At 45.3% G+C, this 13,975-nt stretch overlaps 1 protein-coding gene across 1 annotated transcript in view; it reads left to right on the top strand.

The window, feature by feature from the left end:
* Positions 1 to 3,010: 3,010 nt before the first annotated feature.
* LOC135806517 (serine-rich adhesin for platelets-like) overlaps positions 3,011 to 13,975 on the top strand; it is a 30,068-nt gene continuing 19,103 nt past the window's right edge. The window contains exons 1-6 of the mRNA XM_065320709.1: positions 3,011 to 3,441; positions 7,640 to 7,942; positions 10,408 to 10,528; positions 11,572 to 11,697; positions 12,271 to 12,335; positions 12,734 to 12,772. Coding sequence (XP_065176781.1) covers positions 3,340 to 3,441; positions 7,640 to 7,942; positions 10,408 to 10,528; positions 11,572 to 11,697; positions 12,271 to 12,335; positions 12,734 to 12,772 — 756 coding nt within the window. The 5' untranslated portion in view covers positions 3,011 to 3,339. The remainder of the gene's footprint in view (positions 3,442 to 7,639; positions 7,943 to 10,407; positions 10,529 to 11,571; positions 11,698 to 12,270; positions 12,336 to 12,733; positions 12,773 to 13,975) is intronic.

The following is a 13,975-nucleotide window of genomic DNA, read 5'->3' as shown; positions in this document are numbered from 1 at the left end:
AACTTCCACACTAGCATCAAATATCTAGGCCTGCTCGTAGAGAATTCGATAGTGAATGCTGCTGTCTGATGATCGCTCGATGCGTGAAACTTTAAGTTACAGCTAACACAGCCTTTCGCCTCTGTTGTGTGTGTATTGCTCTGTACATTCGTACATTGAGCACTCTACCTCGAGCTTCCAGGACCGGCCTTGTTTGTACCATGATATACATGTAGGTGCTAACATGAACACTCGAAGTAAAATATAATACCGCTCTTCCAGCTGACATTCGCTCTTGCTCCTCGCTTTCACTAGTCCGCAAATCTGTACGTGACCACATAGGGTACCCTGTAAAAAGGCCTTAGGCCTGTGGGGGTTGCCCTATTCAAAATTTAAATAATAATAATAATAATAACTGTAGAAAGGAAAGGACATAAGGATACGAGTTAAGAGTAACTCTCCATCACTGTAACTGGATACTAATATACAGTCAGAAAGTGCAATAACTCAGCTCTGAGGCACACACCTGACAAGAGTACTGAGACATTCGACGTCCTGACACCTAGCTTCAACACATCTCCGTAGCGCTAACCGACAGCCTTCCAACTAGTTACTTGGAAGGTTCAAGGTTATGGAAAGACCAAAGAGAGGAAGGCAAGCGCAACGAAAACGAGCAAAAGCTACAGTCCCAACGGAACAAAGAATGTCGATTGTTACTGTCGGTTAGCGCTACGGAGATGTGTTGAAGCTAGGTGTCAGGTGACGTCGAATGTCTCAGTACTCTTGTCAGTTGTGTGCCTAGTTATTGCACTTTCTGACTGTATAATTATAGTATCCAGTTACAGTGATGGAGAGTTACTCTTAACTCGTATCCTTATGTCCTTTTCCTTTCTACATATATTTATGGCTCAACATCCGAGTTTCAAATAATAATAACATAATGTACTGTAAATAGAAAGGTGTTAGAAATAACATCAAGATACAAGTGCAATAAAACCACTAGAGGAAATGCAAAAAAGGTAACAAGATTACATAACCAAAGGCGAGAAGGCACTGAACGAAGTGTCAACCTACGAATACAACTTCAGTGCAACAACGTGCTCTTTCTGCTTACACAAAACAGGCTTATGAATCCGTATACATGTACAAACTGCCTCAAGGACTTTCAACTGTTGGACATAACGCGGTGGACATATGTCCTTTTTCTTTTCTAATAATAATAGTCCTGAAGTCGCAACTTCTAAGTTCTAATAATAATAATAAGAGGCATTGTGAAAAGGAAATGGACATATGGATACGAGTTAAGAGTAACTCTCCATCACTGTAACTGGATACTATATACAGCACACCACCCAACTTGGGTGGGTCATAAATATCAAAGATTTATTAATGGCTCAACATCCGAGTTTCAAATAAGAGGCATTCATTTTCTTTTTGCCTCTACTAGTATCAAGAGTACATTGGTTACTCTTGCTAGTATCTATGAAAGTAAGACATGAAAGGCACGAAACTAATCACGGTTGCTCGTGGGAAACTTTCAAAACTCTGAATGCTGCTCGTGGGAAACTTTCAAAACTCTGAATGCTGCTGGCGAAGAGCCTGAACTGAAGTTTGTCCTCTTCCAAGTCTTATTACTATTTTGTTTCTTAGTCAGTTGACGTTTACTTTAATTCACTTCGCACCGTTAAAGCGGAACTGGGCCCAATAACATAAAGGCGAATATCATAATAAGAAGCCGGGAAGAAGCAACTTGAGAAAGAAAGGAAAGGAAAGGCGGCAAGTGTTAAGAAACCACAAAATAAAGCCCAAGATCCAGAAATGCTCAAGAATGGACAGAGACTGGTCAAAGGTGTGAAGGGATAGGCGTTTTGTAGCTTGCTCAGGCCTGCCACACCCATTGCTTGATATTGAAAAGTCAAGCATTATTATAAAGCATGCACATGCACACATACTTTTTTTTGACGTGTATCAATTTTTGTCTCCGAGGAACCTTATCAGGGAGTAGTCCTAAGTGACGAATACCTGGTATGTTGCTACTCCCTGTCGTCCCTGTCGGACTACAATACTCTGATAATAGCAAGAGCAAGGGCCTAGGGGGTTACAGTACATGTACATGTAAGCATGATAGAGGAAAAAAATCAAAAAAAACGTTCATTGCACTCTTGAGTCTTGATATCTCTTACGAATCATCCTCGAACCCAGATAACGAACGAGCATCTTTACTCCGGCTGGGGGGGGGGGAGATTATTGGAATATGAAAGTTAGTGTGCAATGTCTCTTCAGGTGTGTAGAATTCTATTTCGAAGTAATTGTATCTGCATTCCATGATTCAACGAAACGTCGCAGACCTACATGTACATGTACTTGAAATAATGTCTGCTCCCTTTCAGTACTACTTGCACATGATTGTATTATGCTTTGGACTTTTTGCAGTTTGACTCTTCAGATGGCGTTCGATGAGGCCAAATAGAAAGGAGGTGATTTTCACGGCCTCTTGTCTCATAGGTTAACGTCCCATACTAGTCATCCCGGTGATCCCCAAGACGTGATACAATACTTGAATTTGGATAACAAGAAAACAATTACATGTAGTTTAGTCAGGGTCCAGGTCTTTACCACCATAATTATTTCACTGACTGTTACCATGGTTACCCTGTTGCATGAAGCCATAAACCCCTTTCACGTGACATGGCTGTGGGGATTTGAAGTTGGTTCACACGGTGTCAAAGCTGGTTTACTTGTCACCACTCAGCACCTGGGTGGTCAAATATCTGTCCATAGCCTCCCAGAATAATGCGTGTTGTGCCAAGACTGCAAGAGTCTGAGATACATGTAAGAGGCTACATATCCCAGTATCTTGACAAGTCTTCGGGTATGGGATTATGTACTCTCATTATGCAGTTACAATGACTCGCGCCATCACACAGTCAGACTTCAAAGACTACACGTAGTGGTGGTAGATACAGTCAGTAGCTACATAGTAGTAGCTCATACCTCATTGGATCTTATAAATATAACCACCAAGCTCTTCAGTGGAACTGACATGCAGACAGAATGAATTGACGTTATCTTTCCATGGAGCTTCCACAGACAAATAGCCGTTGGCCGCCTAGAACGCGCAGGAGGTCCCGTATTCCTTCTTCGTGTTGTCCTCCGATATGCAGCTGAGACGGCCGTGTACGAAAAACTAACGCATTGAAGATTATAGTTGCAGACGACTCACTAGTCGTCTCGCTCATTGATAGAACTACTAAAGAGGGCGTTCGGCGGGAATCGCTACCTTCATAGATTTGTGTCCGGAGTACGTGCATTTCCATGTATGCTCGTAGGTATTCTGTTGCCAATCTGAACTGACCAAGAATGTCGGCGCTGTCCAAGAACACTATCCTCTCTGCGTCGAGGCGCTCCAGTGGTATTCTGGAAGACGCAGATGCTTCTAATCCAGGTTCAGGCGAATTACAGGTCAGAACTATACTATAGTACAGTGTAGTAATTTACAGTATTGGCATATTGACCATTTCAGTCTACTCGCTGATGCAGTACAGCGTGCTTGTTGGTCCATGGGTCCGGGATAATTAGGTTGTATGAACCATTGCGTTAGCATCAACCGCTTTACACAATCGTCGTGTACATGAAGCTTAGTTCATTGAACATTGTCTGCAGTGTTGTTGTGTGTCTACGTGCCAGAACAAAATACATGCATAACCACATAACCACATGTACACATCGCGCGCTGTGCACAGACTAGTATCCTGGGACATGGAGGTAACACCAATAACCTCTGGCACCTACAGGTACATGTACATGTACATGTGGCATACGGTGATACCTAACTGGTGCCAGTATGACTGACCTGATCAGGCAGGGTGGATATCATGAAATATCACATGATTCCCCCACTCATACCGGTATGTGTGTCTGAATCCGTTATGGGAGTCCCCTGTATCAGAACCAATATGACCCATCCTGTCTGTAGCGGTAATTGCCGAAGGATGTGTGAGCAACACTGAAAAGAGAACTCTAGCCTGGGAACTACTTTGGCTAATCAACCTGATTCATTCATTACCAGCCGTTTTGACGAAATAGTGCCAATATTGGGCTTCTAGTATCGTTCAAACACAAGATACTGAGTAGGTCAAGCCAGTAAATTACTAGCACATGGTAGTAGTCACCGGGCCATAAGTTAACTGAATGATAACAGCAATATCATGTACATGACGTGGAGCGAATGCACTTTTCTTTCTTTTTCAGTTGCAAATACTAGTACAGCTGACTATTGTAGTATTGTTGCTAACATTACACCTATCAGCTGACCCATGGCCATACCACCCTACCCCTCTCCTCAGTAGATCCTCTCGACTTCTGCATTCTCTGCAGCGCCTGGCCTGGCGAGAAAGTGTGATATTTATTTATTTCACCTTCCGTGGCCAGAGAATAGGGCTTGAAAGTGCTACGTCACAGCATAGCAACAATTTCAAAAATTCAAAAATTGGATCCACTTGGATCCAGCTTTTGTATGGATCCAAGCACATTTCAAGCCGTCTTACTCTCAGCAAGGTGATGTAACCAGTGAAACTGACTGATTTGGCTACTGGGGGCGGGGTTACAACTGGTGGCGAAATAAAAGTCACACCTGCATGCGACATGAGTGGGTTGCTATGCACCCACATACTTAGGCAATAGCAAAGTCACACCTTAGTGGATCCAAAAATAGAAATCTGATGACAACTTACTACTCCCTGGCCGTTTTGACGTCATCACTTTCAAGCCCTATATAGGCCAATATGGAGGGAGGGGGCGATAGCCAGCCATGGCATGGTGTTGATCTGTCTCTTTGGAGGCGAAGAGAGCAACACAGTTGCCACACGGTCGTGATAGTAGTAGTACCCAGTGGTCGACGGTGACACAGTTTTTAAAACCATGGAAACTCCACTTACATGTACACGTACACGTACTAGTATTGGATTATCTAATACTGTATGTACAGTCATGTATAAGCATGGCATGGAACTCCATCTTATAACCATGTTTACACCGAGAGCATAATGATAATGTCATTATTGAATATTGTGCCCTCTTCAAGTGCCACATCAGTGCCGCTGGCTCGCTCTCCGTTCTATACGCTGCTCTCCTTTACTCTATTTCCTGATATCCATCCGAGTAATAATGAGGAATCAGACAAGAGTTTATCTACGAGGACACTAACCCGACAAGACGTTGTAGATTGCTCATAAGTACTGATAGCACTGGTAATAATAAATTAATAATACATGTACTGCCGTCCGTCAAGTAACGTTAGTTCCGACACCACCCCGTACCAATGTACATTGTAGATCTACAATTATTTATCACTATCAGTCTGTGTACCTGGTGTACAGCATGCAGTCTTCTTCTTCTACTTCTAAGTTCTAGTCTACAGTGCGTTTTTTTATAACAGACCATTGTCGATTTTGATTTTTTAGTTTGTTCTCATTCCAAATTTGAAATTTTTTCTTCACAGCTGCGTTTGTGTGGGTCTTGGATCGAAGAAAATTAAGTTTGGGAGTCGGAATAATAATAATTGTCAAAGTTAGATATTCGGCCGGGTTTCGGCTGGAAATCCAGTTTTAAATGGTTTTCAGTGGATTTTGATTTTTAAAACGGAAGTTTTAGCCAGGAAAGCTCATCACTTGCATGGTGCCCGGCATGGGTTCGAATCCAGTACAGTTCATCTTGATTCTTTTTTTTCTTTTCTTTTTCGGTATACTGTAGAGCGCATGCATGTACATGTACATGTACATGCACATGGCTGTGCAGTTGTGCACTGCTGTCTGCAGTTCTCCTAACCTTTGTAGGAAACCAGTGAGTCGTGGCTTTTCACGACTTATTGTGGCAAACTGTACAGAATAATTCAAATCCTGTATTGCAATTAGCTCAATAAATCAAAACATTCCAGCATGGGTGTAGGAAACTTCCCTCGATCCCTGAAAGAATGCAGTGAAAATTCAAACACCACAACAAATCACAAAGGGAATTCACACAGCTCCCATAAAGAGACTAACAAAAAGGAAGCATGAGCAGTTTTACAAACACACAAACACACACACACACAATGCAAATAGGTCACAATTGTGTCTGGTTCAACATCTGCGAATAGTAGAAGACCAGCGAGGAACGAAACGGCCCCAATAATTCCGTGTTTTGTGTTGCACTTGTGACGACAGTATTACACAGTGAACAGATGTGCTCGGACAGCCGACGACGTATATCATCGTTGGCGTTGGCCTCGTCGGTCTCCAGTCACGAACACATCGGCGCAGTTTTTCACGAATCTGTCCCGTCCACCAGTATGCAGAACAATAACGCGCTTGCCTTTACCTGATGGTGCTTCATTTGGTTGCTTGCCTATACACTCCTGTCACCATTGTCGTACCACCTCCTAGTAACTGTGTGACGCGCATTGACCCACGTCTCATCCAGGTATGTCTCACAGGTAGCGATGCCGCCATGACTCAATCCTGTGCTGTTCCATCATTATTTGTGTGATACCTCTGGTCTTGCCACACTGGAATCCCATGGAACGCAACATTATCCAAGAGCTAGTTTTGCTCATGTCTGGAAAATCGTCGATGGTTTCTCTGCAGCGAGCAGGAACTTTGTCTAGTGTTGGGTCCTCCTTCGCAGCATAGAATCCGTAAATTACTTCTTATACAGTCCAAAGCAAATCCGTCAGGGTTGAGTGGTTTCATGGCACGAGTCTCACATCGGGGATTGTCACTCTCGTTGCCTTCATCACTGGAGACAGACAAGGCCAACGCAGCACGCTGATTTTCGCCGTCAGCATCCCTGGTACATCTGTTCATGGTGGAAATGCTGACGCAACAGCAGCATGACGAGTGGAATACTTGGGACCAATTCGATGCCCAGCCATTGTTCTCCTCGTCTTCGCAAAAAATTGTAAAACAGACACCACCATGTACCATGGCCCGTTCGCGTTTTGTTATAATTATGTGGCATGTCGAGAGAACAAGTTAGTTGCCACGAACGAAAAGACACTCGAGAAAAAGCAAAATAGGGCCACAGAGCAGTCAGCAACAAAAATGATTCCTCCGGCCACGAGGCAAGGAGCTCGAATGACACTCTGAACAAGATGGCGAAATGCCACGAGTCACACCTGGTTTTTCGAATTTCGCGCGCAGATTTTCGTGACGCAACTCGCATGACATTTTCTCAAAAGTGCCCTTGAGTACGTTCTCAAGGTTTTCAGAGTCTATTATAAAAAAACGCACTGTAGTGCAGCATTACACCGACGACAGCCAGACGCCATGATCACACTACTAATCCAGGAACGTATTCGATCTAAATACCAGCACTGCTGCGTGCAAAATGGATATTTATTTATAGTACTGTGAGCTGTGCTGCCATATCGAGACTTCTCCACAATACGAACTGGCACATGAATCTCACGGATATGGGATGCTGTGCAAGGAGGAGGCACAAACAGTTTGATTCCAGTACTTGATTGTCGTCCACTGTGGTGGTGTTACGGAAGTGTGACGTTCGGTGACAGGAAATAATTGGAATGTCATGTAACTGTTACTTGTACATGTAAGTTAGTTGTTTGTTTTTGCTCACTTCTTTCTGACAGCGCTTCCGTCTTCTTTTCTTCGTTGGCTTGCAGGGGCTTGACAAGAAACTGAACGCGATACCGAGCAGCCTCCCGTCCAGCAGCTCGCCTTTGTTAGGAGCGCGGGGTTTCAGCGATGCCCGTGGGCTGCGCAAAACTAGTGCCTATGTACCAGCCACCAACTCGTTCGGTCTGACTGCTGCTGCAGATATCAGATCTTCTGGTGAAACACGTGTTTCTAATGCCATGGACAGTGCAAGTATTGGCATCGGCACTGGCATTGGCGGAAGAAGGCAATCTGCTCCTGCCTCGGCGTTCCCGACCAAGGCCAGAGGACGCATCGGCGTAGAGTGCGAGGTAAGAGTCGACGTCCTTTTTATGCCTGCATGCCCGGTAGATCTGCTGCCTGCACTGCATGCACTGCAGTCTGCACCACACGTCCACACCGCAGCTCGGCTGGCTAGCCATGTACATGTAGATCTACGTACAGTGCTGGCAACTGAAATCCGACCCCCTTGCCGGGGTGCCGCCCCGGCAAGGGGGTCGGATTTCAGTTGCCAGCACTGTTGTGTACATGTACATGTAGGTGAGGTAAGCTGGTAGATCTACATGTACATGACATTGTATCCCATGCTCCACAAATATGATTGTGTCGATCTTGGTGGTCTTTGCTTTAGCTTTGCTACCCGTTTTGCCAGATTGCCAGTCTACATGACTATTATGTACAGTAGCTCACGAAACTGATCACGATAATCGTAACCGTGGAAACAATAGTGAATGATTCGGTCTCCGGGCCGCTGGAGTCTTGAACCATGACTGCTGTACTTATACTAGTAATTACATGTAATGATGTACTTATAAATATAAGTACACTGTACAGTTAGTTAGTTTTTTGTTGTTGTTAGAGACACACGTAGCCATGGTGACTATCCGGCAGATCGTGTTGATAACTGACTGACTGAGACACTGAGAGTGAGAGTGAGTATGTGTATGTGCGTTTGCGACTGCGCGAAATGTCACACCTTGGCATGACCTTGCTGACCCTGTTGACCCTGCTGACCGGTGGCGCGCATGGCTGCGGCCAGGTACCGGGTGTCCTCTACTTGAACCAGGGAGTCGTGTTATACTCGTCCCATCTATGGTATGGTATTATTATAGATAGTGTGGGTTGGCTCTAACTAACTTACTTACGAACATACTACAGGTGAGCTGCAATTGCATGTGAATACTCAATCAATAGAATTATGTTGAACAAATGGACTTGTGGGACATTCCGCCATACCGTGATGATGTACATGTAATGATGTATACTACAACTCCGTGACCATGCCATGCTGCCCATGTATGGTGTTTGAAACAGCCCAGAGAGAGACAGAGAGAGACAGAGAGAGATGCTTACCTGCACTCAACACAACAGGTTACTAGTACTACATGTAATGATGTAGTGCATGGATATGAGACCAACTCGAGACTGGTCATGCATTGAGAATGGAAGAATGATGTCCTTGCGTGATGCTTCACGTACCTGTGCCTGTGGTGTCACCACTGGTTGCAAACTAACTAGTTAATTGCAATCCTGGCACAACAATATTCTTCTGGGCGTTCAAGGGAGCGCAGCGTTTAGGCCGTTTAGGGACATACACATACATGTACATGATTGCACAACTAAAAGGCCGGCACTGGCGGTTGGATCTGAGTCTAGGACAGTAGGAGTTGGTCAGTTTTCGAAGTTCAGGTTTGTACAATACATTGTAGGCCCACACCACCACAGGCAGAGTATTTAGCTTACTACACTAATAATAATCTTCCAGACATCCATCGCCGGTGATGTGTCAGATACTGAGATAGGCCTAGCATATGGCCATGTACAGGTACGTATGTGCGTCCAGCGACACCAGCTGGGTGACAGAACATCCTTGAACCTTGAGTGGAGTAGACGAATAAGTGAATACAGTCATAATAGTGGTTGAAGAATGCTGTTTTAGATATGCCTGCATGCCTGGGTGTGAAGTGCTCCAACACAGACACAATCACAAGCTAAAAAGTACGTACCGTGAGAGTGAATAAGCAGGATGATTTTCTGCATGCAGCTAGTATAGCAGATATGAGATACTCAGATAGGTCTACCATCATGTACACCACCAAGCCGAGGAATGTGACTTGTGACTCTGAGTGGTTGTCATTGTGGCACGACTTGGCAGATATGCATTGAACGCTAACGAATACCCGTTTCCTGGTCAAAAAGTCAAAGATCACTTCTTGGATCCTCTGGCCAATTACCCGACTACCAAGTCCTCGTACGTAGATCTACTCAGTACTAGTACTACCCAGGACCTAGGCATTCACATCGACTGCACACAACCTTACTGACAGTCTGTCCTCAGGCTCAGGCTCAGGTAGATGCGCAGCAGAATCTAGGAGCAGACCACCTGTGAAAGTAAAACATCAAGAATCAGCCCGCGGACGGGACGTGGACGTGTGCCTGTGGTCGACTGTGTACCATGGTGCTCTGTGCATGTGCTAGGTCGAACCAGGGAGTCGTATAAACGCTGAACTAGGTAGGTGACTGACTGCGAGTGCGATGCAAGTGCCTCGCCTTCTGGAATGTGTAACCGTAAAACGTACCAATAATAAGAATAACACAGGCAAGTCCAGCGGTTTGCGGAAGAGTTTCCTAATCTGGCGCTCACTGCATGTAGCTGCTACTCGAGTACGCGTGGACCTGGAGTCTGGACCGATGACTCGGCCCGTTCAGCGCTCAGCGTGTGTTGCCTTTGCTGTTGTTGCCGTGCATTTTCACGTGGCTGTGTGCGCGGCTGTAGGAAGCCTTGGCGTGGATCAACAGAACTCTGAAGAAGGCCAACAGCGAGAAGCGTGCTGTTATCGACGTGCGGAGAGCGTTCGCAGACGGTATTACTTTGCCCACGGTGCTCCAAGGCCTGAGTAAGTCTGAGACCTACTACTAGTATTGGATGATTTTACTTCCTTCCCGTACTACCAACTATTAGACTGTCCTTAGTTGAATAGGTTTGTGCCTGCGACTAGCACAGCCTCCGTAGATCTAAGTAACTAGCAAGGGCGATATCACTAAAATGACTGAGTCTGTGTTAACGTTATGTGTGTTGGGACAGCGGTGTGTCTATCGTAGCAGCCCGCACTTATGGAAACATGCTTTTGTTTCGACCGCAAGTCACGCTCCGTGGTCATTATCAGAACGCGGACGGTGCCAGAAAAGGGGAGTGGTCAAATATCCGCATGACATCGTACTGCCTCCCCGCCATTGCATGACTAGGCATCCATGTCTTTGTCTCCTTATGTTGACTACTCGCTGAGAGCTGGATATGTCCACAACAAGAGGATACACATACGCGTGTAAATTTAATGTCTCGTTGTCGACCTACATTGTACATTGAACATTTTAGCGAAGCCCACATAGACAACATTACCAGTCACACCTCGATGTAGTACAATGTACTGGCTAGTAGGCTAAGTAGAGATTTACTAAATAAGTAGAGCTATTACTTCGAAGTACATTGTACTGGTACTATGGAGTATCCTCACTAGTGATTCTGCTCTGTGCGATGTTGTGTTGGTACGAGCCTAACCACTCTCTTGTCTGAGTAAATCCATAACAGACACCGAATGACATAATGTAGATCTACGAAGCTGCATCACATGTCACCGACGAGTTGGCAGCGCACTCAGTCTGATATCCGGCTACATATGTCACTGAAGATCATATTTCCGTTCTGGTTTTCTGGCATTCTCACACTCCCTGTCAATGTGGCTATTGTGAAGGAATTACGGTGTTGCAATGCAGCATTGTACTGGCCTCTGGTAGGAATGCACAAGGAAAAGTTAAGAGGATGTGTTTGATGTTATCTATTGTTGTGTCACTCCATCAATACTAGCACATGTATACCAACTTACTAACTATTGGATGTGGACATGCATTTCTAAGAGATTGTATTGTACGTGCATGGCAGGTGGATCCCCTATTCCAGGAGTTCATGCCAGACCCATTCTGAGATTACAACGTGCTGAGAATCTCAAGGCCTGTCTGCAGTTCATCACGGACAAGGGCATTGACACAACCGGCATCAAACCAGATGGTAAGCCGTGACCCTGGAATACTGTGTTGGTAGTCATGATTGCCGCTGTGCTGTCATAACAATGCTCATCATTGTGTACCTTACAAACCTTACTTTTTTTTGCCAAAAGTCGAGCCAAAATCTGATTTGCGCTGCGATGGCTTGTACTCTTTTAAATGTCCTTTCAAGGTACTTTCGCACAACTTAGTGCAAACCAAAAGTAGTGATTAGGTATGACGTTTCACCTCCCAGACGAAGACTCGGAGAATGGTGATTGCATTCCGAAGGCTTGTGTTTGGTGCGGCACATAATCCCGGAATCCAGGATACACTAGCATGCCTATGTTACCAATTTCAAATGGTTCATGCAGGTTGCACTGCAGCATCGCACTAATTCCGGTACTCTTTCCATACCTATTGGCCCTGTGCCTATTATCAGTCTATCTACATTACTAATGTGATTCTATGGGTGTTCATGTGAAGAACGATACAACTCGTGCCAAGCAAGACAAGTAAGTAATTCCGCTGCTTCAAGTAGCGACATTTGATCTCTCTGCTGATCAGATAGTTGCTGTATTTTCATTTTTGCGTGCAGATCTTGTAAACGGTCAGCTGAAGTCTGTACTATCCCTGTGTGCCACCATTAGACATCAAGAAGAGGTGAGCGTGTGTATTAACTAACCAGAAAACCACTTCAATATTATTAAAGCTGTGTAGTATAGATGAGGGTTATTAGTGTAATTAGTGTTATTAGTGGCGGTCACTCACTCCTTGCCATTATACTCTTTCTCTGCCACTGCGATCTCCTCCTCCTCCTCCGCCTCCTCCCCCTCCTCCTCCTCCTTGTCCCCCTTGTCCTCCTCCCTCTTCTCCTCCTCCTCCTCCTCCTCCTCCTACTCCTACTCCTCCTCCTCCTCCTCCCCCTCCAGGCTTCCGATACTACTACTCCCACCACTCCTCTTCCACTCATTCCCACCCTCACCACCACTTTCCCACTCATTCATGACAACCTCACGAGTTGACAACATGTATTCTTCATCTTTGTTTCTGTGTTGCAGTTATTATTACTACCAGCAGAACCGGCAGCACCAGTTGTTGTAAGTCTCCTCACACGTGCACACACACATACACACACACACACACACCTTGATCTTGACAAACAGCTGCCGTTAAACGGCTAAGCCGCCCTCATGAGGAGGGAGCAAAGGGATAGCATCACGGCGTCGCGGCAGCACATCCGGCCTCATGCCGCTGCAGATCCTGCTGTCTGCGATATTTCTCGCCGCACGCACAGCGGAATTTGAACTCAAGACGCTCCCTCGCTGTTGGTCGCTTGCCACGCTCGCAATTGTGCCGTTTAAATCCAGCAGCAGATCGAAAGCACCGGTTACATGACGGGCAGTGGAATGGGCAACAATGTTGGTGTGGAAGCACTAGGCGAGGTGTAGGATCGACAGAGTCCGAAGGCTGTTGGGAGGAACACACACATACACACACACAAACACACACACAAACACACACACACACACACACACACCTCAGACCTCACCTCAGACATGCCCATCGCGGAAGCGATGATAGCGAACAGCTATGTTAGACATAGCAACTTGTGCTGGGATTACACCATTCAACAGCTTGCAAGGCTGATGAATTGACCGCCACTATTTTTAGCCTGGTATCCACCACACAGCTGTTTAAAGTGACTTTTTCTGGCCAGTGAATCCCTATTTTTTTCTTTTTTCTACACACACACCACACCACATACTCCGGCATACACTGGCTGTTGGTAACCACCCAGGAGAATGAAAGAAAAGTCAGGAAGAGTCCGAGAAAGAGAAGAAAGACGTGTGCGACCATAATCGTCGGGAATTGAACCTGCAACCTCTCGATTGAAAATCGACTGCACATACCACTGCACCATATGGGACACACACACACACACACACACACACACACACACACACACACACACACGCACACACACACTCACACACACACACACACACTGCTCTTAGAGAACATAGCCAGTTTACTTTACACTATGTCATTCATGTCAAAAGCAGACCAATTACAGCACTTCCATGGATGCCTACCCAATGACGGATTTCCAATATTGTAATGTCCCGAATAGCCTGTCATGTATAGAAGCCTGTTTTGAATACAAGACTGATTTTCAAGATACGCTTTCTGTACGTAAGCCTGGCTTTAGTGTTGACACACATAGAAATACCTGGTTTGAATAGAAACCTGATGTGAATAGAAGCCTAGCCCTGACATCCGCTTCTAGAGGAATAAGTCCA

Source organism: Sycon ciliatum, chromosome 1 (assembly GCF_964019385.1).
Source record: "Sycon ciliatum chromosome 1, ocSycCili1.1, whole genome shotgun sequence".
NCBI lineage: Eukaryota > Metazoa > Porifera > Calcarea > Leucosolenida > Sycettidae > Sycon > Sycon ciliatum.
Note: the sequence above shows the minus strand (reverse complement) of the source record. Positions and strands in the feature narration are given on the sequence as shown.